General features: G+C 39.7%; 1 protein-coding gene across 1 annotated transcript in view; it reads left to right on the top strand.

Annotated features, from left to right (window-relative positions):
* Nucleotides 1-3066: 3066 nt before the first annotated feature.
* Nucleotides 3067-27637, top strand: part of LOC136696765 (teashirt homolog 2) — a 69955-nt gene continuing 45384 nt past the window's right edge. The window contains exon 1 of the mRNA XM_066671437.1: nucleotides 3067-3501. Within this exon, the coding sequence (XP_066527534.1) occupies nucleotides 3462-3501 (40 nt within the window). The 5' untranslated portion in view covers nucleotides 3067-3461. The remainder of the gene's footprint in view (nucleotides 3502-27637) is intronic.

Here is a 27637-nt window from a genome sequence, read left to right as displayed (position 1 = left end):
AAGGGTCAACTCTACTGGATGCTCGTGATCTCCGGGCCCTTAAATGTCACTGCACCTCAAACAGGAATGCCACTGTCAAGGAAATAACAGAATGGGCTCAGGAATACTTCCCGAAAGCATTGTCAGTGAACACAATCCACCGTGCCATCTGCCGTTGCCAGCTGAAACTCTACAGTGCAAAGAGGAAGCCATTTCTAAGCAAGCTCTACAAGCTCGGATGTTTGCGCTGGGCCAGGGGTCTTTTAAAACGGAGTGTGGCAAAATGGAAGACTGTTCTGTGGTCAGATGAGTCACGATTTGAAGTTCTTTATGGAACACTGGGACACCATGTCATCCAGACCAGAGAGGACAAGGATAACCCAAGTTGTTATCAACGCTCCGTTCAGAAGCCTGCATCACTGATGGTATGGGGTTGCATGAGTGCTTGTGGCATGGGCAGCTTGCATGTCTGGAAAGGCACCATTAATGCAGAGAACTATGTTCAGGTTCTAGAACAACATATGCTCCCATCTAGACGTCATCTCTTTCAGGGAAGACCCTGCATTTTTCAACAAGATAATGCCAGACCACATTCTCCAGCAATCACCACATCATGGCTACGTAGGAGAAGGATCCGGGTACTGAAATGGCAGCCTGCAGTCCAGATCTTTCACCTATAGAGAACATTTGGCACATCATAAAGAGGAAGGTGCGACAAAGAAGGCCCAAGACGATTGAACAGTTAGAGGCCTGTATTAGACATGAATGGGAGAGCCTTCCTATTTCTGAACTTGAGAAACTGGTCTCCTCTGTCCCCAGACGTCTGTTGAGTGTTGTAAAAAGAAGGGGGATGCCACACAGTGGTAAAAAATGGCCTTGTCCCAACTTTTTTGGGATTTGTTGACGCCATGAAATTTTGAAACACCATATTTTTCCCTTAAAATGATACATTCTCTCAGTTTAAACTTTTGATCTGTGATTTGTGTTCTATTCTGAATAAAATATTAGATGTTGGCACCTCCACATCATTGCATTCAGTTTTTATTCACAATTTGTTTAGTGTCCCAACTTTTTTGGAATCCGGTTTGTAAATGAAGCCTATATTTGGATCTACATTTACCCTGATAATAAAGGAGGGAAATATTACAATTATTTAGTGTTATTGTAAACAAGTTCACTCTAATAAACACTTTACTTTTCTGAGCCGACTTTCAATATTGTCAGTAAATTATTTGTCTCTATACCATATTTAATCAAAAAGCTTACCGGCATATTACAGTACAATAGAAAGCATATATTTAGTAGTATTTTATTTTTAATCCCAGTTGAAATGTTAAGGTTTATAGATGATGTTTGAGTCTTTATAACTTGAAGTATGAGATTTAATAAATTTGTGTGATTGGCTTACTAAGAAGCAGTCTTAATAGGACAGTCCTCCTGAGGACATGTCCTACATTGGCTGCATCCTAGGCTAGCCTAGCCTAGGTTTTGGAATGCATCTTCTGATTCAGTGTGACCCAATCTCAGTGTTGACTCTGATTCAGTGTGATCTGGTCTCTGTCTTGACTCTGATTCAGTTTGGCCCAGTCTGTTTCTCAGTATGCATTCTTGTGTGTTCTTACGTTCTCCTGTTCTTGGGAAATGTCATCAGTTGCAGTCCAAGTAGAGTTCAGTTTAAATGTCCACATCTAGCCAAGTACAGTCCAAATACCTGGATGTGTTCTTACTCTGCCTGTAATCGAGGATGCACTGAGCCATGACTTCTGTAGACTTGAGAGAGTCTGATATTCTACAATGCATTTCGCACCAACCTCAGCAAGATGTTTTTTTTCCGCCACTGAGACAGCGACACATCAAGTATGTCGGTGTTCCAACTACAAAATGACACAGCGTCCTCGGATTTTGTATTTGTGAATTTAACTCGCCAAGTGTAACCGGTGGCTTCTTCTTTTTTCTTTGTTGTGTTGGTTAATAATGGCCGGACCACCGATGTGTTTTGGAGTGCATCTTCGTTTATTGGCTGACAAAACAGTGAACAAAATATCACACTCGGGTTAGCGATCACTCACTCTAAGCCCCGCTCCCGCCAAATGCCACAGAGAACAGGGGGCGCGGGGAGGGCGCACACAGTAATGTACTGAATACAACAACCGATTATATCCGGTTAGCGATCACTCACTCTAAGCCCCTACACAAACCAAACAAAGACATTATTGTTTATTACAGATGGTTTAAAATTACTAAACTTCCCAAATTTTCACTCCAAACATAGGGGTACAAAAGAGAAGACTAACAAAAGAAAGGTTCCACACATCAACAGGAGTTACACAGACACGTCTGGTAAGTTAAATAAACAAATAAAATTTGTGGAATTCTACATAAACAAACATGAAAATAACAGATAAAGACGGACTATAACTGAACACTATTAACAAGGAATTGGCATTGTTACACAAGCTTGTACTACCAAGTATGGCAGTTCAAACTTGATGTACTTTGTATCGAGAAACAGTCTCTGTCTTGGCTCAGACTCAGTGTGTCCCATGTTTGATCTGGACTTTGGCTTAATGTGTTCTGGTCTTGACTCAGAATTGATGTGTCCCTGTCTCAGTCTTGGCTTTAATGGTTTTGACTAAAACACCTGGTAAAGTCAATTCCAAACAAATGTAGATTTAAACAAATAACAGCCTCTGATGGTTTTGCTTTCTTGCATTTGCTTTCCTCAAACCCAACTTCGTCAAAGTGTGCATCCTTTGCTAGCTTATGTGTTTTAGCGTCACGGTAAATATCTCAAAGCACAAAAAAAAAAAAACACGCACATAAAAGCCTACTTTTATGACAGGACTTTGTGTCTTGTGTCGCCCTCCTGGTGCCTCCCCGTGGTGTTTTCTCTGGTCTCTGTCTCTTTAATAAACTCGTGCTTATCTAGTGTAACAAATGTCTAGCTGCCATCATCAAGTCCAGGCGAGGAGGGAGGAGTTTTTAATGTTCAGTTTGCTCTATGGATCGATGTTCGCTGGCATCGCTTTACCCTGCCTGTGTGTGTGTGTGTGTGTGTGTGTGTGTGTGATACAGAGAACAGTTATTTCACACCAGCGCTCCCCTTCTCTCTTCTTTCCTTATTGTTTCTTTCTTCGCGGACAATCTGGGAAGAGCTGGGCCCCTGAAAACGACTCGTCCTTTTGCTTTCTGTCGGCGGGGTGAGGGAAAAGAAACGAAGAGAGGCGAGAAAACATAGTCCGCCGAAGATCTAAAAGAAGGTAAAGAGAGAGAGAGACGGAGGGAGGCAGAGAGAGTCCCCGTCCTAACTGACAGCTGATTTGACAAGGCGACGAGTCTGATACTGGATTCTACGGAGGAGGAAGAGGAGGACAAGTGCGTTGAGAAAAGGCGAGATAAACCGAGCTCTTCGTGTGCGGACTATCTGAGAGCGCCTGCGATTTTTCACCTGGCCCGATTCACCCGCACACCCCGAGTTCAACATGCCAAGGAGGAAGCAGCAGGCGCCGAGGCGAGCGGCGGGTAAGGACCAAGCAACTGACACCTATCATTCTCCTTCGTCAAGATGTTCTCCATTTCTTTGGGCTAACACGCGCGTCTCTCTCACACGATGACACGAGAAAGCCCCCCTTCACACGTCGCCCACAGGTTTTCTTCAAAATACCCCGTAAAGTGAAACTCCTCGGCGAGAAACGCAGTGTTTAAACCGCCCAGACGCGGTGTGGACTGGAGCTAGTTTGAAAACGGCTCGCTCGCGCCGATTCTTTTCCGTAACGTATTTAGAGGCTGACAATTCTTTACCGTTTTCAATGTTTTTTATAGCGTTTCTGGGGTTTTTTATATTACGTGTTACATGTGTTCGCTGTTTATGATGTTAACACATTGTCCACCGAGCGGCAGGCTGCACAGTTGGCGACTTTTGAAAGTTTCAGGTTCAGAACTTTATCAGTGTGTTTTTAAGCTAGGTCCACCGTCAAAGATTTAGCCAACAGCTCAGGAATTATTTTCGAGATGGATGGGCTTGAATCCGAGTATCAGCTGAACTTCCTATGAACCCTTAATATCTCATGCACAAACGGACACATACACACACGAATGTGGGGACAGTGTCTATACTTCCATTCATGCTGAGCAGACTTACGGTAAATCTTACATGAACACAATACGCCTACATGTTAACATTGAAATATTTACGTTAGAAACAGCTTGTGGTCCCACAAGGAAAATGAGTCCCCACAATGTAAGTGTGTAAACAGGTTTTACACACAATGGTAACGTGTGAGGTGGTACATTACTCACAAGGCCCACACACACACACACACCATGAATGAGAGAGAATCCGATAGTGTTTGTGAGTACAGTTTCAGTTTGGTATTCCTAAAAAGAGAACAGCAGTAACATTTTCTTTTCCATAATTTTATTTCACAGTAGCCCAGGCTCCATCATGGTTATTCTAATTGGAAAGCAAAGCAACGCCTCTTTAATCTGTTTTCTTTCTCACGATTGCACGTGACTGCTATACTGAGAAACGTAATGAAGATCATGGTCACATGTTTTATGTATGACTCCAGATCCCACACACTCTCTGTCATCATGTTTATATCTGTAAAATTTTACTGCCCAAATTTACTGGTAGAAAGTGGAGAGGGATCATAATATGTTAGGGTATCTTTTTTAAATCTTTGTTTTAAGGCTATATAGGATATAGGATCTGAAATCATATAAAGTGTGGTACAGCTTTTCACGCATAGCCTCATGCCCTGCTGTGATCACAGTCAACATCTCTCAATCTTTTTCTTGTGTCTCACTGACTTTACGCTTTCATGAGGTGTCAGTGAACTAGGAGAAGAGAGAATGATGTCAATATATATATATATATATATATATATATATATATATATATATATATATATATACACACACACACACACACACACACACAGCACACACAGTAGCAAAGCATCTGACAATTCTTGTAATAAATCTGTAATGCGTACAGGCAAATGCCTGAATGTTTCAGCTTGTGTATGATTTGGGCCAAATTGTCCTGAACTGAGTGATTCTGGGTAATTTGTTGAGTTACAACAATGCTATTAATAAACAGATGTATAACTATATATTTAATTATGTATATTGTATGTAAGCAGTTTATAAGTGTTAAGACCTTTTATTGTATTAAGAGAGGAAAGCACCTGTGCAGTTTTCTTGACTGTTTTTCTGAGACATGGTGCTGAAATTATAATAGTATATAACAGTTTTAACTAGATATAATAATAACTAATAACAAATATAATAACAATATAATAGGTTATATAACTAGAGTTGTGGATATTAATAATGACTCTGAGCACAGCTTGGATAAGGGAAATTAAATTCCAGAAATTAAAGTTCCAGCAATAGCAAATTTTCAGCCCACCTATTGATTCTGAGACCCTCTAACTGTACCTCACTTCCTGAAAGGCACTCTGTCTGGTACATACAGACACACACATACATAAATTCCCCTGCTTTGCTAAAACCCCCTAGTTTCAAACAAAGGCAAGGCAGCACGATTATTGGGTGAACTTTTCGGCGAAGATTCCTGAGCGATCCTTTTACACGCTCTGGGCCTGCTCGCCTGTAATCTGGTAAATGTGTCAGCCCTATGGAGAAATAAGCCTTCCAGAAGAGTTTCTTCATTGTTGAGGTAATTGTCTCCTCTTTGACAGGCACATTCATCAGTGGCTTAATGGTCAATCAAAAGTTGGCAGGCAGAGTGTTTTCATTCTTTCCTATCCACTACATTAGGAATACTTAATCAAAATGTCTCCTGGTAATGGCTGTGAAGAGTTCATGACTGACTGATCTGTTGTCTGCGCCGATAGAAAATTAACAGCTCGGCGCAGGAGAGATGTGGGCCTGCAGATAAACAAATTGTGCATTAATATTTCATCTTCAAGACCTGGGATGTGCTATCAGCGGAGGAATATTCCGGGGCTTGTGTTGTCACCCCATCCCCCCCTACAATCCACACCCACCTCCCCATCCTTCATACCCTCCCCTTTCCTATATTCTTGAAGGCTTCTTGCAGCTGTAACTCATTTCGCTTGATGACTTTACTGGGGTTATAGAGAGTGACGACAAATTGATTACCTGGCAGTGCAAGAATGGAGCAGGGAGAGACGCGGGCTGACACTCATGTTATAATAATATGTTTAATGATGTGTGGAGGGGTGAACAAGGAGAGAGAGGGGGGGTGGTATTAAAATAAGACTGGAGAAGATGCAAGGAATGAGTTTTTTTTCCCCCCATTTTTGTGGGTGTGCGTGACATATAGTAAGAGACAGGAGGTCTCTGTGTGAAATGGGTATTATTGTGTTATGTGTGTGTGAAATGCTGTCTACAGTTAATTTTTTTTCCACGTTGGATAGGGGATTGTGTGTGTGTGTATTATATATATATATATATATATATATATTTTGGGCAGGCTTTCAGGCCTTCCTGCTGAATTACACAATTAATATTTGGAGACGGTCAGCGTTCACGTGAAGGTCAGACATATTGGATTTACTGTGCAAGCACAGACTTAAGGAATACTTATATCTGCGTTATGAAATAAACTTGCTTGGACAACTTCTCGGCTCATTTTCCCTTTTTGCTCCTACAGGAGCTCTGGGTGAACCCACTCTAAATTAGGGACCTGATTGTCCTTGGCGATAATCATATCATCAAACAGGTTTCATATCTTCATGCAAGTTTTATTATGGTAACGTGGGTAGGCCTGTACATTGTTTCTCAGCCTCCGAAGTGATTCCACTTATCAGCCCTACAATAGCTCCTGCTTCAAACTGTTAGCCCAATTTGCTGTTAACAAGATAAATTGGAGAACAGACAAAGGCATTAAGTGTTGCCGTGCCAGTAAGTGAGTGACAGGGGCTTCTGGGAATTGGCTAGCTGCGAGTCCTCCTAAGTGGTCTGTTCTGGAAACATCCAAGGATCAAGGCAGATGTTGTTTGTCTACTCTAGGTAGGAGAAGCCGTACAGTGTAGTCATTTGCCTAAGAGCCATTTAAGCTTGGAGGGAAACAGAAGTGTGGACACATCTGTCCTACTTCTGTTTTTATATTAACACCTCTGTCCTTTTTGTTTTGAAATTCTGTATTAGGTTAAAAATGTCAAAAGTTTTGTGGATTTGTTTAGGGAAGTGTTTAGGCCATAGCATATGAATTCAGTTTGCCTTCTAGGTCTGTTAGCCTCGATTAGTTACAGCCGTGCTCTCCCCTGTGTTGTGCTAATTCCTCTTTTGTTTGTTTATATCACTGTAATAGTTCAACCACAGAAGCACTTATCCTGTTCTGTGGCCATGATGTCATGGTATTTCCACCAGCCTGCCTTGGCATTTGTGGGTGGGGCTAGCTGGATGCGATTTGGGAAGGCACTTACACTGTGGCTGGTGTGAGGTGAGAAGAAAGAAGGCTCATGTGCCTGGAGCACCATGCTTTTTTGTGCTTTTCTGCTCTTCACTTCTATGTGGCTAAGGAGAGGTGGAGAAAAAACGTGAAAGGGAGGGGAGGGGAAAAAAGCAACCAGGTCCTGAGGCAAGCAGAGTGCCGCCTCGTACCCTGCCACCTCAACCGTACGTTCACCTCACCTTCCCTCTGAGACCTGTGCCAGTTTCCAGGCAAATGACACAATTTGATACAGCAGCAGGGCAACTGGGCCAAATAACGTTTCTGCACGATCATCCCTGTGAAAAGTAGAAATGGCTATTTTTTTTTATGATTTTTTCCCCTCATTAAGCATGAAAATGCTGAGGTTATGGGGAGACTTTATTGCACACAGACTAAAACTCATTACTCCTGCCTGACATCAAAGTATAAAAGAAATTACAAAATGGTGTTTTGTCCCAGTCTCCACAGATAGCAGGCTTGGAAGATTGAGGTCGGAATGGCAGTCAGAGAGAGAGGAAGGGGAACTGATCTGTGTCGATTCCTTGAGTGAGAGTGAGGCGAGGGGGGGAAAGGGCCTAACGATGACACAGAATGTCTTTTGTGCGCCTGCTATTTGATCACCAGCAGGAATTCTGGTGGTGTTGCAGTGCTCGACAGCGGTTGAAGAGGTCGAACCGGACGCCAAGTGCACCTGTCGAACGTGAGCCGATCTTTAACCGTGTTGGAAGACAAGGGGACATGGTCCATACAGACCCCTCAACTGCTCTTCAGGAAGGCTTTTCCTAAACCCTCCCACTCTTCTCGCAAAAAGAGAGCGGAACAAAGATTTGGTGTGAAACCAGAGATGCATGCTGTTGTGCTAGGCTAATAGTTGACCCACCTCAGGAGGCCATATGGCCCCAGTGTTGTTCAAAAACAATCACTGTGGGCTCATATTACCATCTCCAGATGGATTTCAGATGGAGTGTCCATGTCAGGACAAGAGCTGAGGACTAGCATTAGGTTTCAGAGTTCTGACATATTTACCCCCACTTCATTGTGATAGAATCCTGTTGATATGAATACAATGCTTTTTTTTGGCTTAAAAAGGTGTCATGGTCACAAGGGTACAACAGGAACTTGTTATACCTTTTACTTAATAGCCAAGATCATTCTGATAGCTCGTCTTCAATTTGTTTTTTTTTTTTCACAACATCATGTGCGTGTCATCTGTGTTAATGCTCTTGTGAACTGTGCAACAAAGACAGAGCTTCAATTTCTTTAAAGCATAGGTAAATAATAACAATTCATTAAGATCAAGTTAGAGAACATTTCCTCAAACCAAGAGCAACTGAATGTCCAAAAAATGATAATTACAATTCAGTATATTTGAACATTTTTCAGTTTTCTCACAGACTTGTTAATTATCTAAATAATAAATAGCAAATGTATACATTTCTAAATAAAATAAATATATATTTAATTCATTCATTCATTCATTCATACATTAATTCATTCATTCAGCCTCTGTAACCACTTTATTATTATTATTATTGTTAGTTTTTTTATGAGAACCCCCATTCATATTTCAAACTGTTTTTGGTCTTATAATATTTATACATTTTTTTGTTTTATCGCATAAAAACATATGTCCTGAAAGTGTCTCAAAAGACCTTTTATCTCATCCCATGAGCTATATTTACTGGCCAGAGGACAACGCTCTGTATTCACTATATAGTGCACTGTTATATGGAACTGAATTTAAGGGGGTAGTGCATTATTTTGACAGAACCTCATGTGTGTTGTTGCAGAATAATGCAGAGAACTATGGGTATCTATATAGATCTGCTATCTGCTAGTCTACAGGGGTTGTACACTACTTTTGCACTGCATTGTGGAATTGTTTGAATGCACTGAAAATTGTCCACTATGCTTTTAGGACACAACCTTAAATAGTACACTATATAGCAAATAGAGCACAGTTTAAGACGCAGTATGTGTGTGCCATCCAGTCAAGTCACAGTGCTCATCGTAATGTACAGATCTGAGTAGTGTACAATGCGTGCAATTGTTCACTACAAAAATTGTTCACTGTTTTTCTGAACAGCTAAATCAGTACCATAATGGCTAGAAAATTTATGTCAGACAAAATAAACACTCTGTTCAAATTCAAATAATTCTCAATAGTGTAGCAGCTATAGGTCTATGTTGTAACAGAGCAGCATCCAGGTCCAGAGCCAGACAGTAGTCTGCCTAATAGTGACCCTTGGTTTAAGGCACTGTTAAGGCATGTCGCATATGATCCAATATAATTGTCCTTGTGCAGGTAATATGTAAAGACTGCTTGCTAATCCATGATGAATTCGTTGTTAACCTTGAGCTTTAGCACTACCTGCCCTAGTTCTACTGAAATAGAAGCCTTATCTCTGGTCAGGGCGCATCATGTGCAGATAGAGAAAAATACTGTGTTGCTGGGGAAAAAAAAGATAGAAACTTCATTAATCTCAACATTATCCACAGTGTACCTGATTTGCTTCCAATCAAGTGCTTAATGAGTCTCAATTAAGATTTATTATGCAAATTAACCCTCGCCTGCTACTGTCTATGGGTGCAGGAGCTACGACAATATTTTGCTAATGGTGCAATCTGTAACAATTAGAAAGGCAAACTTCACAGGACTATACTTAGCGCTGCGCCAGAAGGTTTTCAGGTAAAGGTGGAATTTATCATGTTAGCAGGCATCCTCTGCTTCACTTACTCCATCAGCACTCATTTTCTCTTATTTATATATTTATTTTAAATGTATTTATTTAATAATGGGTGCCTTACTGACTCTTCACATGTAATGCAGTAGGACAGGATACCAATATATTTCCTATTCTGGTGAAGTACATTTTTATAACTGTGTTGCATGTTTGAGCGTACGAGAGAGAGAGACTGACTGTCAGGTGTTTTCATGAATCTTATTTAAAATTTTAATTTCATACTATCATTAGACCTAAGCCTTGACTAAGAGGCATCTCTCGGCAAGATATTTAATTAAAGCATCTGTGGAAATCGTATTGATTAATGCAATAAACGCATCGCTACAGTACACATCTTGATGAGAATGTCGCAGCTAAATCTTTGAGGCGGCGGCATCTCCGAACACCTCCCTGGCCGGCATCCAAATAGCACCAAGTCCTGAACCCCCTGTGCTTTTTGTGTTTTCGTTTAACATGGCTGTTGATGTCTTCTTGACAGCTTTATTGCTGATAAGTTTCACAGCGAGTCATGCCACGCAATTACACAAGAACTCATTTGATGAATCAACTTGATATTCGCCAGTCTTGGCTGACCTCTTTGTCGTATGTTCTCCAAAGCTTAGCTCACACATTTGCACCAGAGAAGGCACTGCACATGCTGCTGCTGATGATGATGAGGATAATTCCCATTTGACCTTTTATAGAAGCAAGAAGTGCTTTAAGATAAGTACTACTGAATTATAACTATAACACAATACAGATTTGTGGTACACCACATACATTGGAAATTTGATGAGATATTTTATATTTCACATTGTGTACTGTGCTAAACTCAGTGAGGCAGGAATAATTATGCTCTGTTATGAAATATACAGGTCTGTTTTTTTAAGGCAACAATTTTTTTCCTTAAAATTACAGCTTCAAAATTTATGTTATGCTTCATTGACCTGTAATTGAGAAAATATAGTCTCTGTTATTTCTACTCTGGGCTCAGCACTGCAGAAAATGCATTATATAACTTTTGGAGGAAGGTAGGTAACCACCCTTTCCTCCTGATTTCAGGACAGTTATGTAAAAGTGAATAACATTCTACAACTCTAGGGGGAGACCAGGAGCAAAATTACAAAATCTTACCTAGTGTTCTTTTATGTACTGGTGATATCCACATTCTCAGGGAAGCACAGAATGTCAGTGTAAGGTAACACTATGCACTGGCCTTTGTAATATGGTGTAATGTTCTGTATTATATTATATAGACAATATAGTTCAACTACAGATCTCTGTAAGACATAGTCTTCTAATGTTGCTTATTTCTGGTGTACTGTGTACATTACATTTTATAGATAATGGGGACATATTATACCACTTTTCCAAAAGGTGAACACAGATCTAGGGTTTAATAAAATGTTTGTGACATGCTTTGATAAAAATAATACAAGGACCAAACCCCACAGCAGTGTTCTCCCCTGTCTAAACAGGACTGTTCAGAAGAGCCTGTTCCTTTAAACGTTCTCCTTTCTTGTTTTCTCCATAGCTCTTGTCCCAAAACCTAGTTAGCTGCCAAGGTAGGCACTGACTTTGTACACAGCTGTTTAAGTAGGCAGTGTTCTGACTGACACCTGACCTCATGAGGCAGATTATTGAAATGCACCAGTTAGAGAGCTATTGCATCACTGCTCGTTCCCACTCGTTGCACGCGAACAGTGTTTTCTTACCTCAGTGCGTCAGCATTATGGATTCTGCTCTTTTCTTTTTAATCACATTAAAATTTGCCAAGATTAAGGTACCTCAGTAGGCAACATATTTAATGTATCTAAGAATTGGGCCTACGTGTCGCTATGCATACTATGACGTAAAATTCTCTCTATGTTAACAGCGCACTAGGTTTTGGGCCAGACATTTAATCAGTACTCTTATTTCTCTGCGTTCGTATTGTTTGTTTACTTTGTTTAACCTCGTCTTTGCGCTCTCACATAAACACAGGTCATTGGTAAAAATAAAAATAAAAATTGTTGTGATTGGAGAGACTCTTGAGAAGGTGGAACCTCCTAAAGTCTCTGTGTAAGATGCAGCACAAAATCTATCTATCTATCTATCTATCTATCTATCTATCTATCAATCATCAGTTTTACTGATTTAATATAATATGCTACTCCACTGTAAGCCCAGAGCAATGACGTTTGCACTTTGACACAAATCAGAAAATCACCAGTTTAGTTGAAAAATTACCGTTTATTATAGTAGAGGTGAGGTGATGTTTTTGCTGTGGCTCCTAAACCACACAGCTTATTTTGCTGGGGAACATTCTGGTACCAACTAGTGAAATGTCAATATACTTGAGTTTAGATGCACCGCAAATGTCATTTGGGTCATGTGCCGATCATAAATGTAAGTCTGAAGATGCACAGAAAACGAGGGTTTCCTTGCCCTCAAAGCAAGGCAGTTGGAGGCGAATATACAGGACTTTATTTTCATGCATCAGCTGAAACAAGTCACCTAGTTAATGTAGTTAACCCTTTTCCCCGCCTTTTAATATAGTTTTAATACATTTATATCCTTGTTTTGAAACTGATGTCATTAGAAGACTTTGAGCATTTACACAGGCTAAGTCTGGCATAATAAAATGTCTTGTTTGTGTCCTTGCCGGGCCGCGAGCGCATGCCTGTGTGCTGCACCATTCTTCTGAAACTAACAGCTTAATTGAAACTCATTAAAAAGCTGTGACAGCTTAGGTGTCCTTGTAGGATATAGAATAATTCAGTTGTAGTTACAACTTGATTAAGGGAAACTCGATGAACATATTAATGGTTAGAGGCACTATGCACTGTGCAGTTTTTTAACAACACAGTGTGAGGAAAAGTTTAACCATTTGCTGGTCTAAATGCAAAGCCCTTAGATTTCATTCTACATTGCTGTGGTTATAAAAGTTAGAAGTTAGGTCATCAAACTGTTTTGATGCATGCTTTACAGTTTGCTAGTAATTAAATCATTGATTTCTGTTTGTCCTACTGTGGTATTAAGCAGTGTGAGTTAAGTGGTCCATTCAAAGCACCTTTGACAATAACCACAGGAATTAACCTGGGTGAACTTTGGAAAAATTAAAGATAACAAAATAATAATAATAATAATAATAATAATAAAAATGGCAGAATATAATAAATCCTGTGTGGGTGTCATTATATTATGTTGTATTATATCAAAGCACTCTCTAGTGGAAGAAGACATATTAATATCTGTCATATATATTATTTTTCGTTAAATTGGGCTTCTCCCCATGTCTAGACCTTGTCTCTCTTTTGCAATATGTTGCTCTCCTCAACACTTGACCATATGCTGAGGAATAAATGCCATGAATAGTTTTAACGCAGAATTTCAGGGGACATATTCTGCCCCATTTTCACAAGTGAACACAGTCCTGGGTCATAATGAAACATCTGTCACATGTTTTGGTCAAAATACCAAAAGGATCAAACACCACTGCAGTGTCCTCTCCTGTTCAAAACGGCTGTTCAGAATAATGGGTTTCAGAACCTGTTCCATTAAAGCTCAGTTCAATGTTAGAGCCCGTGTGTGAGGAGCGAGGCGCAGAACTTCTGGATTCTAGCCGTTTTCACTGAGTTCTCTTTCTTCACCATTCTCGTTTCTGCCAACATTAATCAGTACTCAGACAAGGAGGTGGGACAATCCTAAATTGTCTTCACTCTATGTAAGAAGCAGGACAAATTCAGAACAACTCATTTTATTCCATGTTTTCTGGTTAAGAGAGCCCACAAAAACTGACTGAATGGTTTTGTTGACTTTGTACTCTCCAGATCCAAAACGTGCACATAGACTGAACAAGACTGATTTCTATTCATAATGTGTCCCCTTTAACAGTGATAGGAATTAGCCCCAAAACCCATAGCCTCTTTAATGAGTGTATGAGTAATATTGTAATTTAGAAAATGAAAATAAATATGGGCAAAGCAGCAAAATTATACAGTGTTGTGCTGATCAGGGGAGATGAACTTGCTAAAGATCTAAGATCTAAATGTAATTTTTCCAATTAATTGCCATGCCTTCTTGAAAGATTTTCCAGCTTAACTCAAACGTCCGTCATTTATAGTGACCAGTAGAAACCGTAGTAAAGGGGTCTGTAAGGCCCAATGGTAAATTAATGCACACATATCACACATGATGCATGGGATGAAACTGGACTTTGTAGTCACACTTTCCAACTATAAGATTAAAATTCTTCTTTTATTACTTTATTATTATTATGTTTTTTATCAATAAGTGCAGTAAGTGGCCATTATCTCTTTGAAATATATTTAAGCTATATTTAGCCTGGAAACATTTGTAGACTGGTGAGTCCATCACATTTGACTGTAAATCTCATTCCAAATATCTCTGACTGGTTGTGGGCCTTTCAGAATACTCCATCTAACTGTATTTTGTGAAAAATAATAATAATAAATAATATATTAAAAAAAACACTCGCTCTGTTTACTGTAAGACAGATTTCGCCAATGAATACATAATAACATGCTTCTTTCAGGATTTTCATCACTTCCCTTCCTCACTGTGATTATCCACATTTTGCCTAATAGATACTTTTATGTTTCCTCAGTGAAACTTTATGTGGCACTCGCACTGAGAACTACCCATGAACCAAATCAAAACCCCCACACATCTGGTCTCATCCTTCAATATCAACATTCTTCTGACATTTCAGCGAGCACGTCTCCACCCCTCCTCACCATTTTGTAAATCTGAAGGGGAGGGGGGGGTTCCCTCAAAGGAGGGATTTATGATTCTGAGCTGGCTTCACATGATTGATAGTGCACAGTGGAGCCTTTGTACAGGAAGGCGCATGCCTCATTGTGGGCCAACTGTATCAGTCTGAAACAAAACATGATGCCAGGCCTTCTAGTTCTCTTTCTGATTGGACTCAGCCAGTGGAGCTTCCAGTAACCTTGTGTGGGAGTACAGTTAAAGTCACTTTCTGGATGTGTAAGGGTGAAAACTGTGGAGGGCTGATGATATGGTGGGATGGGTGCCATCGTGACACATATTTAGAAACTCAGATTAACTGGGGCTTGTGAGTAGGTGGGGTTTACACTTTTCTGCATAGTAACATTCACTGACATTATCTCACTCCTGAGTGTTTTTGACGGTTTGAACTGTGAATTGGGTGTTGTTTTATGTACAAAAGCAGTTTTGTCACTCTTTGTATGGCAGAGGTGTGAAAGTATTGGCTCATTCTATGAGGTCAAAAGTTGAGCTCTTGTGAAGAGCTTTGGCAGTTGATAAGGAGTCTGCAAATCCAAGGAAATAAATAGATTCCTGTTTCCTGTTTTGTCACTTCAGATCCACTTTGATTTGTAGTATGCAAGACATAACTACACCATTAGCCTATGTCTGTAATTATATTTCCACATTCCAGTCTATTACAGCTAATTTGTAAACCTTTAACATCAGCCTAGAAGAGGTGTTTTTGCATACTGACTGAGTGACTGACCAAAAACATAACTTTGTTGAAACATGCATGTGCGAGGTCTGGCTCTTGCGCCATAGCTGCAGTAAGAGGAGTAAAAGCTCAGTTTGACTGTAGTCATTGTCGTTTCATATGGGTTTGTGTTATTGCTTCAAATATTATTGCAAAGTTAAGGAGTATGAAGATATGCAGTGGTGTAAATGTGCTTGTCTATTTAAAAGTTGTCTTGAAGCAAAATCCCCCACTCGCAAATCATACAAGCTCTGTTAGTCTGGTGCGACCTTAAAAACCTGGCTTTGATTAGCGCCTTGGTCAAACTCTATTAAAGTATGTATTTTTAGTTTACAGCTCGTGACCATATTCAAACTCTTCAAAATTAATCCAACAGCAACAGTATTGGTATTGGGCTCCAACAGTATTGACAATTGTTATGGAAAAGAGAATGAAGCTGAGATTATTATATTTTTTTTATTTTTTGCTAGCAGATTGAAGCTGTTCTAACTGAAATATACAAAACTGAATTTTGTTATTTAATTAAGCTGTTACACAGAAATAATTGAGATTTTTTGAATTAATGAAACCTTAGTCTTAGAAATATTTACATTAATTAAAAAACATAACTGATACTACAAATTATGCAGGTGTTATGAATACATAAAAATTCTGCAAATTTCTTAAAAAATAATTGGCTTACCAAATTTACAAGAACTAAAATGATCACAAATCTTTTTAAATATAACCTTATTTTTATTGATTTTTTAAAATATAAAATGTATGGGTATTATGGGCATATAGGGCATGTATTAGCTCTGCCCTATATGTTTCTATGCTACAATATCACAGAATTAAAACCACACGCAAACAAAAAATGTATATGCAGCACCAAAACCTCTCGAGGACCTCTAATAAGAAGGGTATGTATTTTGGACCCTACCTTCCCATTGTTGATCTGCGACAAGACATCACTATGACAAACACTATGCTGCCAATGGCTTTCTGGCAAATCTAGGTTTGTTATGTTTAACTTATATAGTTTGTTCTTTCAAATTCCTAATACCTTAACACCTAACTGGAAGAACTGCTTATAGCACATCAAAACAATGTATACAATGCGCAACATATTTCTTTGCCATTCTTTTTTGCCTGGAGTAGTGGTGTTAACTTGAATCAGTATGTCCCGATACTGATGCTGATCCATCTGTCTCCTTTGAAATCTCAGGTATCCTCTCTCTCTCTCTCTCTCTCCATCTTCTTGCAGCTCATTTTTAACCTCACATTTCCCAGAACTGTCTCACTGGGGCCACACTTTGGTCTCTTGACCCATCTGTCAGTACCTGGCTCCGTGTAGGTTACACTCCATGCAACCGTGCAGCTGTTGTAGCCAGAGCCACAGTGGAGGTCTGCAGCAGCTAGTGGTTGGGCCTAGCAGACAGATTGGCTTGTTTGAGTGGAGCCATGTGTGGCTATCCTGAGAAGCCCAAGGCCTTGCTGGGATAAGCGCTCTAATACCTGCCATTACGCTGCCAGAGGGAGTCATTAGGACTCGGCAGATCCGTTGCAGATCACAGGCAAATGAATGCCGGCCCTCTTTCGCTTTTTCCGGAGAACTCCCTTCAGGACTGCAGTGAGATCCTGTGAAACCTCAAGTAGTGCTTGCTGATGTATAGTTTAGGGCAGCATACCACTGTTGGTGTCACTCCAAAAGGTTGAGTTTTATTGGTAGCTGTATTGGTAAATAACAGAGTTACTAGTTAGCAATTTATATTGTTTACTACCTGCTTGTAAAAGAAAAATGTGGAAAATAATGTGAATAATATGTCAGAATAATGAATTTTAGGCCTATGTTAGGTCTGGAAAACTATTAAATATCAATATATATCACAATATACAATGTTTCAATAACAATGGTATGATTTGAATACACATTTTCAATTAGGGATGAGCGGTATCCACATTTTCATACTGACATATAGTCTCAAAAGTGTATCGTGGTATATGGTATTACCGTGGGCTGGGTGTGGGTATGTGGAGGGGTGCACTGCCGAGCTGCACTGAGCCTTACATCTATGAACATGAATGGTTTTCTGAATATTCTGTGTAAACTGCACAGCACAGCCCAACAGTGCACACCAACACACACAAACGTATTTCTTTGAGAGCAAATTTCAGTGACTAGTTTTGGAAGAATAGAAATTTCAAAAATAAGCAAACTAAGACTGTTCTACACTATTTAGAAGCAGAGCTGGCCAGCTAACAGGCACTTGGTTTAGCACACAGCAGCACATAATTTTCCAATGAACTGAGGCTCAAAACACACGTAATTAGAAGATAAAGCCTCATACTTGTGAGCAAGTCGAGTGAAGGGTCTTCTGAGTATTCTGTCTGTTTTCATCCTTCTTCCTCTCCTAACCCAAGCTCAGCGCTAAACTCACAACTGCTGTGAGCTACTGGGCTTGGGTTTTCTCCGCCCTTTTTCGGACGGTCTCATCTCCAGTGAGCTCCCACAGCGCCCCCTCCCTGTGGCTCACGTAAACGTGTTTGACACAGCACACACACGTCATAAATACTCACTCATTTTGAGATACCCTCTACATTAAAAAAAAAATTAGTTTAAAAAGTTAGTTTAAAAATATTTAAATTGACAAAGCCAAAACGTTTTTGCTTGATGGTGATGTCATGTGGCTTTCAGTTCTTGGCAGTTGTTCTGTGGCTTTTTTTATTCATATCGATATCAGAATGATATTTTATTGACCAAAATTAAGAAATATATTGTGATATAAAATTTGGCCATGTTGTCCTGCTCTAGCCTGTGTTCAGTATTTAGTATATATGTATGAGAGCCGTCTGATTCTGGAATAAAAATCCCATTCAAAATCACTAAGGATTTTGATTTCATAAATTATATTTTATCCAGTCAACATAGATTTACCATGAGCAGCAGATAGTGAGATGGTGGTATATATGCTGTTAAAGATACAAATCAGTCTGGTTATTTAGTTTTTTGTTTTATTTGTATAAAATTGTGATAATTGTGATTTATCTGCTAGCTGATTGGTTCGGCTCAGTGCTTAAAAACACTTATATAAGGATTATTTGTAATGTTTATGAAGAAAATAAATGGGATTTTTATTTCTAGAACTGGAGCTGCTGGAATAGTGGGCAGTCACTCTTCAGCTCTATAGTAATCAAATAATAAACCTCTGAAACATGAGGATATTGTTGACATGTCACAGCATGATTCCTATGATCTTCATTGCATCACTTTCAAATCCAAGCTTTTGTTTGATTTGTGTACAGAAATACAAAACATGAAATAAAATATATAATTACATAATAAAGTCCAATCAATCAGTGTGGTTAAGACACAGATTCGCACTACAGTGCTATTCTTCTGTTTAGTTTTAGAAGGCTTTTGAGGGTATGCTTTTCATTGCAATGACAAAGTAGTTTTTGCATCAGATAACGTCATTGTCTGCTGAACTGAACAGGATAAATGACTAAGTCTCCTTTTACACTAATGTGTTTGATTCAGTGTAGTATTTATTTTCCTTTTTTTATGTTTATTTATTTATTTGTTTTTTTTTTTTTTTTTCAGAAGTTGGGTTTTGAGGGGGAGGGCAACTCTAAACAAGCCTCTGACATCTCTGTCTTCTGCCGTCCTAAGGCAATTGCCACAGATAGATCCATGTCTCTCTGGTCAGTGGTGTCCATAGGCTAGGCATAGGGGTCACTCTTATCATCTCTACTGCCCGAGGCATTGAGACCAATAACTACAGCTCCATCTCAATGCGATTCAGGCCCTCTGCAGTTCCATTAGCTGCTAATGCTGCTGTTGCTGCGGTAAACGGGACTGGAGAGCTATCTGGCTGTATTATATAATTCACCAGTGTCAATGAAAATGTCCTGCAAATATCTGCATTGGCACAACGCTGCCATGAGACGACGGGGGAGGGAATGAGGTGTGTGTGTGTGTGTGTGTGTGTGTGTGTCTATTTTAGAAGAGGGACTTCCTGGTGATCGCTCAGATACAACCAAACTATGTGCCAACCTTCAAGCAGATGGCTGGTGGATGACGCAAGCTTATTAGTGTAACGACATCCGCTTTTTTTCCTCCCCCCTCAGCCGACATCTGGAGCATGTGCTACAATACAAAAGATTGAATTGATCCAGTTTTAAAAGAGTTGCAAAACATGGCTGATAGTAGACACTGCACCTGGGTAGTGTTTGCATAAACATTCACTTAGCAGATTTTAAAAAGGCCAGCCTTTCATAAATGTCTGGATTCAGTGTAGGGTGGTGCTTGTTATGCTCAATGAAATGAGGAAACTCACAGACAGTGATTTGCACAATCATAAACTTATGGTAAATTCTTCAATTTCTCAGTATTACAGTATGAAACATGCATTTGCATCCAAACAATTGCAATATAAGTAGTCATATGCCTAATGAGATGGTGTGGTTGGGTTTTTAGGTGAATTAGAATCCATCCTGTACATAAAAGACATTTGCAGTGTCTGCTCAAAACATAGCACATTTTATATGTTATATTTAATTATTTCTTTATATGTGCACTAAACATTGTGAAATGCACTGGTCAAAATACTACAAGGATCAAACTCAACAGCAACATTTTCCCAATGTCTAAACAGCCCTGTTCAGAACGACAGGTTTCAGAGCCTGTTCCTTTAAATGAGAATGAGCCATTGTTCACCCTGAAACAAAACGCAAAGCAGTGATGAACAAGGAGCTTCTCTTTCTTGTCATTTTTTCTTCATATTTAATCAATACTCTTATTTCTTTATTGTGTTTATTTTGCTCTGTTTAACCACATCTTTGTGCTCTCACCTAAACCCAGGCCCTGCGCTGTGCTTGGAGAGACTCAGAACAGAGAATGAGATAACTCTGAAGTGTCTTTAAAGAGTATGAAGAAAGGCAAAATCAGAACATCTCTTTTATCCCATGTTTTCTGCTTTAGGCAGCTCACAAAGAACTGACTTGGTGGTCTTGTTTCACACTATGTGTTGGTAGAATCTTAAGACTTCTAAATAATATGTACAACATTAAATAAGTGATTAGTCCTTCTAGGTATTTGGGCTCTGTTTTTATTGTCAAAAACTCTTTATCCAAATATTGATCAAACTATCGATTTAATGGTGTTTACATTTATCGCAGAATCGTGTAAGATCATAATAAATTAGACAAGTGAATTCAGCTCCTCTTTTAGTGTACTGTACACTGAGTTGGGGTCCATTCTTCACTGAGATGACTGTGTATTGTATTTGACCTGGCTTTGGCCCCTGTGCCCTTGTTTTGCTGGGACCCATGGGGGGGCCCCTGAAGCCCCAATCCATTTCTCTCTGTTTCCTGTCTACTCGGCTTAAGCTGATCAATCACAGAGATGTATGTGTGTGTCACTGCTCACGTGGCCACTACAGCACCTGCTAGACGCCCCTGCTCAGAAATGCTGTCAGTTTAGCAGCTTTTGACTAATCTCCACATTTGATGAGTGTATACTTTTTTCTTTCAGTTTTCATTCAGATGTTGGTTTGATTAATTGTTACAGTTGTATGCAAAGTTTTAGATATATCTGGTCAAATGAAATGATAGGTTGGTTATCTAAGTGGAATTAAATTACAGAACTAAACATAAATATAAATATTGTAGGACATTTTAATTTAATATTATAATTTCTTGAGTTGGGCGGCACGGTGGCGCAGCAGGTAGTGTCACAGTCACACAGCTCCAGGGACCTGGAGGTTATGGGTTCGATTCCCGCTCCGGGTGACTGTCTGTGAGGAGTTGGTGTGTTCTCCCCGTGTCCGCGTGGGTTTCCTCCGGGTGCGCCGGTTTCTACCCACAGTCCAAAAACACACGTTGGAAGGTGGATTGGCGACTCAAAAGTGTCCGTAGGTGTGAGTGAATGTGTGTGAGTGTCTGTGTTGCCCTGTGAAGGACTGGCGCCCCCTCCAGGGTGTATTCCTGCCTTACGACCAATGATTCCAGGTAGGCTCTGGACCCCCGCGACCCTGAATTGGATAAGTGGTTACAGATAATGAATGAATGAATTTCTTGAGTTTTACATTAAAATATACGTATATCCCCCCGGCAAAAAAAAAAAAAATAAGTTATAACATTTGAACAGGCCAAAATTTATGTTTTTTATGTATTTTTTATAGTTTTATTTCCTCTGGGTTCTCTGTCGACTATGTCAACAAAAATAAAAATTGACCTTGTCACAGCTAAAGCATTTGTTACACTTGTGTTTGTGACTTGGTTTGAACATATAAGCTGCAGTTTATAATATCTTAAAAATTCAAGAATAGACATGATTTGATGAAGAATAAAATCTCATTCCATTATTTTATATGAAAAGTTAGGAAGGTTGGAGGTTTTTGTCCGACAGCCGCGATCTGATTAAATTATTTAAAAAAAGGTTGCATCTGTGCATATCTGGGCTTTGCTTGAGTGGGTCTGTTTGACCGTGTTTCAGTGCAGCTGTATGTGTGTGAGTGTGAGTGTGTGTGTGTGTGCCCAGCCAGTGAGTACTCAGTGGCAGCATGTGGCAGGGGCCTTGTGCGTGAGGTAGCAGGCACTGTCCAGACGCCTCCTTCAGGGACCTCATCAGGCTTTGCGTTCCCTTCCCCTTGCGCCTGGGGCCATCCATATTCATTTCCTGCACTGATTTAGTCACAATGAAGAGAGAAGGCTACACACACACACACACACAGAGTCCCACCTCCTCGCCAAGAGCTCCCCACAAGCCTCCTTTCCTGCCTGCTACCTTGCATGACAACACACAGTAATTGTGTTGGATTAGTGTGATAGTACAGTAGACCCGGGTCAAATACTTGTTTACACGAGCAACACTTTAGAGTTTGAGTTATTCAAGCATAAGGCCCTCCTGCTGCTGCTGACTTTAAATGTATTATGTGCACAGTACTCTAGTAATACATGATGTTTGCTTGTTTACTACTAAAAATGTGCTACATGGCAAAGAGATTAACACTGCAAATTTAATTTTTGCTAAAATTTTTTTTTTTTATTTAACAGTAACAAGTAATAGAAACTGTCCAAAATGACTTATATTACATTTGTCCTAAAACCTAGTGAGCTGTGTAGGTAAGCACTGACTGCATAGACAGCCGTTTAAGTAGGTAGCGTGTCCTTTGTCGGTCATTTGTCCTCATGAGGCTGTAGTTAGAGAGTAATTGTGTCACGGCATGTTCCCGCCCACAGCACATTGTTGCGTCGTCTCAGTGTTTCAGTGCAGTGGATTCTAATCTTCCTGTTTTTAATCATGATTTTAATTTTTTTGCTCTGGGAGAAGAGTGAAATAGATGGGAGTTGTTTTGGTGTTGCATCATGGGATTGCTTTTTTGGCTGAGGAAGGCTTCAATGCTGCCTTAAAATTTGGCCAGATTAAGATATCTTAGTAGACAGCATAATGAGGTATCTAAGAATTGGGACAGCCTACATGTCAGAAGCATGCACACTATGACATAAAATGCTAGGTTTTTGGGACAGACCCATGTTATACTTGTATTTTATTGTATTATGTATTGTGTTTTTATTCATTCAGTGTGAATGAACTACTAACATGATACAGAACATTCTTGTAATAAATAGCCTTAATTAGAGAAGTATTATCGTCCAGACTCATGTTCAAAATACATTGACATGTAGCTGTTGTTGTTGCTAATGCTTTGCAAGGCAATTTTAATACACTTCTGCAATTTATTTCATTTATGCAAATATATAATTATTTGCCACACAAAAATATCACCTTGTCCAGAGTGTGGTCCTTCTTCGAGCACATAGATTCTGGTTAGGGGTCAGGGGGTATTCCACAAAACAGTTTCTAACTTTTAGAAATTTAGGATTTCTTAATGAGCTAGAAAACATAGCCTAAGCCCCAAGTCAAGATCTAATAGGAACAGAGCTGAGGGACATTGCTATTAGACAGTCCTCAAGTCTGGGCTAAAGTTAACTTATAACTTGTGATATGTGGAAAAGCGCCCTAGATTAATTATTTGTAGAAAATGTTACAAAATATGCCATACAATCACTGCCCAAAGGCAACATGTATCTGAAAAATAGTAATTTTACAGGAGAAGGTAAAAATCCTTTAAACACTTCTTAACTTTCAGTGGAAGTCAATGTAAAAAAATTCCTTCCTGGTAATTTCTATTGGTCAATTCATCATGAAAAAAATGAACAGGTGCGGTGTTCAAATGACATAGTAAAAGAAAAATCCACAAAATAGAGATACACGTTTTTCTTTGGGCAATGACAATTTATCAGTTTGCTTTCTTACTTACTTTTGGAAACTCCTTTTTTTGCATATGAGTGCATTATGTTGTGTGAAACTGTAGCTTTCATGACTAGTTATTACTATTATGATTTATTTATTAAACCTGATTTCGGCTGGTTAGCTACGGCACGGTGGCAGGTAGTGTGGCAGTCACACAGTTCCAGGGACCTGGAAATTGTGGGTTCAACTCCCGCTCTGGGTGACTGTCTGTGAAGACTTTGGTGTGTTCTCCCTGTGTCCGTGTAGGTTTCCTGCGGGTGCTTCATTTTCCTCTCACGGTCCAAAAAGCACATGTTGGTAGGTGGATTGGCTACTAAAAATAAAAGTGTCCCTAGGTGTGAGTGTGTGAGTGAATGTGTAAGTGTGTGTCACCCTGCGAAGGACTGGTCGCCCCCTCCATGGTGTGTTTCTGCCTTGTGCCCAGTGATTCCGCGTATGCTCCCGACTCACTACAACCCTGAACTGGATAAGGGGTTACAGACCATTGAATGAAGGAACCTGATTTCCCAGTTTGTATTTTGAATTTTGTTTTGATTTTGCACAGTTTCAGCAAGAAAGATGATTATTTCTTGCAGTTCTTTCCAGTTTAACAGGCTCAGTTAAGCTAAATATGAGTCATGTATGTAGTGTGGGGTTTGTTCTTCTAGCATTTTTTTTAAACCGTTTTTGATGTCCTTGATCAGCACTGTTCTTAGTGTCTGTCATTGGGAACAAAGAGGAGATGTGGCAAGGCATTGTTGGGCTGGATGATATCATTGCATTAGTCGAAGTGAAGTGAATCAAACCCGTGATTAAAGTGGTGGGTGTATCTTTTTTGTTCTTCCAGGGGAGGAAATTGATGGTAATAAAAAGAAGTCAGATGACTTAACTCTGTAATTACCAGACTGGCTTTGATGACTCCAGTGTTTGGTGTGTCGTCTCCAAAAGGCTGCCACTGTTGAGATTAGTTAAGCCTCTTTTTCCCCAGCTTCATAAAAGGGTCGGTGTGGTATATTAACTGTAGACGTACGTCAGTTACTCTAATTTTAAATCGCTTTTTCTGGTTGCCTGCTTCGACCACACACACACTCACACACACATTCACACACACACCCACACACACACACACATAGAGGTACCTCAGGCTTAGATCATGAGTGGTAGGAATGTGCTCCTGCCTACAGGCACACTGAGTAGATAGAGTCTGTGGTTTGCAAACAGCCCACATTGATCATTATTCATGAAAGGCAGTCATATGAAGGCAATGCCTTATTTCCCTGAAAATGCGTGGCTATTGCTGAATAGAAAGACAGTCTGAATAAAATGCTTTAGTCAGACATGCAGCATGCACATGACCTTAAATATTTGTGTGTGTGTGTGTTTGTGTGTTAAATGCATGCATCCATTTGCTGCCCATGCATGCAAAATTACATCTGAATGCTAAAGTGGGTATATATTGCGATATGAAATTGGAACTAGTTCTGGATTAGTACTACAAGGAAGTTTTGAGTATCACGTTATGATTACATACGTAGAAAACAAACAGATATTTGAACACGGTAGCTTAGTGATATTTAAAAAAGCTCCTCTTCTGAAATATAAGAAGTCATTTTGGAAATATCAGTTAGATATAAACACCTCGCCAATATTAAATATTTTCACACAATATACATATGATTTCAATGTAGTACCTGCACTGTATGTATCAGAATTAGTGCTGTCAATATTAACAAGTAAACACACGGGGGCCTAATGCTATTTTTTTTAACGCAAATTAATAATTTTACCAAATTTGGCCACAACTCCCCCCCATAATTTTCTCTTTTTACAGAGTCTAGTGACATATAAATATAATTCCATTGTGTTGGTCGTACATGTATTTATTGATTTTACATTTAAACATTATTAAAAGCTTCAGCCTTAAAAAGGGACAATGCAAATATTATTTGCATTTATTATATATTTGAATATATTTGAATATATTATAATATATTCTCTGAAAAGTGTTTCTCACACTAATGTTAACATTCTCTCCCTCCACTACAGAAGGCCTGTCTCTGCACAGGCATTTGCATCTATGAGATGCAGCTGCACGTTTGCCACTCAATAAGCAGAAGCACACTCTCAAGCACACACACACATACATACACACGTTCTGGCACTCTCAAATTAATGTATTTGTAATTGAGTGTCTTGTTGTTTGTGCCTGGGCTGCCCTGCACCTAGCTCAGCATGTGCCTTACTATCTCCGTCCACCTCTTCATGGGAGCTGGCTACGGCAACAGACACTCGGGGAAATTTTGGCCTGTGTGTAATTGACTCGTTTTGATAAACGCTCCTGAATGACACCGGCATAATTCACCCTAAAAGTTTGCACTGTCACCGGGATGAGCCTACTGTCTGCCACAAATATATGGGTGCAATTTTGGAAATAGGTTTATAGCAATCCTTGGGAGAGGAGGGCGAGAGATAGCGATATTACCAACTTTATTACTGCAGCCGAACATCATCCAGCGCCTTGCCCTCAGTGTGTCTCAGTCTTCCACTCTTACTCTCTATTTCCTTTCGCTTCACCTCCTTTATCATAGAGAATAGTGCTGTAGATAACCCCTAATCTCAAGATATTACACAATAGGTTACAGTAAACATTTCTAATAGAGACACAAGACGTACCTTCATTTTACCCGTCTGAACCTGCACCATTATCTGCATGCACGTCTTGTGGCGCAGTCTATAAGAAACAAATGAACTCAATTCGATGCCTCTTAGGCCTTTAGTTCTGGACTATTTTTATGTTGGCCTGACAGCTTGACAGTGTGTTCTAGTTGAGATGTTGATTTGCTGAAATCACGCTATGTTGGACTCTTTGGAAGATCAGGAGCACGTCACACTGTAGCGCAGCGAGTTTTAAATATTACATTTGTTGTTGAATTTGGAACAGAAAATATCTGTTCACTGCATATATGCTGAGAACATACTATTAGAAACAAATAGACCACTTGTGATACAGTGGAGGAAAATAGGTTCATCTTAATTAGCCATTTAACAACACACACACACACACACACACACACACACACACACACACACACGCATACACACACACACATTTATTAACACCTACTATGTATCTAAAATCTAATACAGGAGCACTTTGCAGTTCTGTAATTACAGATCCCGTTTTTCTGTATACTTTCTTATGTCATTTCCCCCTGGTCTTCAATGGTTAGGATAATCACAGGACCACCACAGAGCAGATATGGTTTGGGTGGGGGATCATTTTCAGCACTGCAGTGATGTGGTGGTGCTGTGTTAGTGTGTATTGTGCTGTAAGGGTGTCTCAGACAGCATTTGCTGCTAGATTTTTTAAACAGTGTCCACTCATTGTGCACTCTACATCATTGGTTCACATTGCAGATGTAAAGTTAGGGAGAGTGGCTCATCTGTCGTTGCACAGTTTGTGTTGGTTGTCATCTAGTCCTTAATCAGTGGACACAGGACATTGTTGGCTGAATATTTTGGGTTGGAAGACTAGTCTCAGTTCAACAGTGACACTGAGGGCTTTGAAAACTTGAGCAACCACTGCTGTGTTTGATCCACTCCTACCAGCACAACACACACTAACACACCACCACCACATCAATGTCACAGCAGCACTGAGAATGATCCACCACCCAAAACCATACCTGCTCTGTTGGGGTCATGATCATTGAAGAGCAGGGTGAAATTGGAATAAAAAA

Source organism: Hoplias malabaricus, chromosome 5, assembly GCF_029633855.1.
Source record: "Hoplias malabaricus isolate fHopMal1 chromosome 5, fHopMal1.hap1, whole genome shotgun sequence".
Classification (NCBI taxonomy): Eukaryota; Metazoa; Chordata; class Actinopteri; order Characiformes; family Erythrinidae; genus Hoplias; species Hoplias malabaricus.
This window is presented reverse-complemented; position numbering and strand designations above follow the sequence as displayed.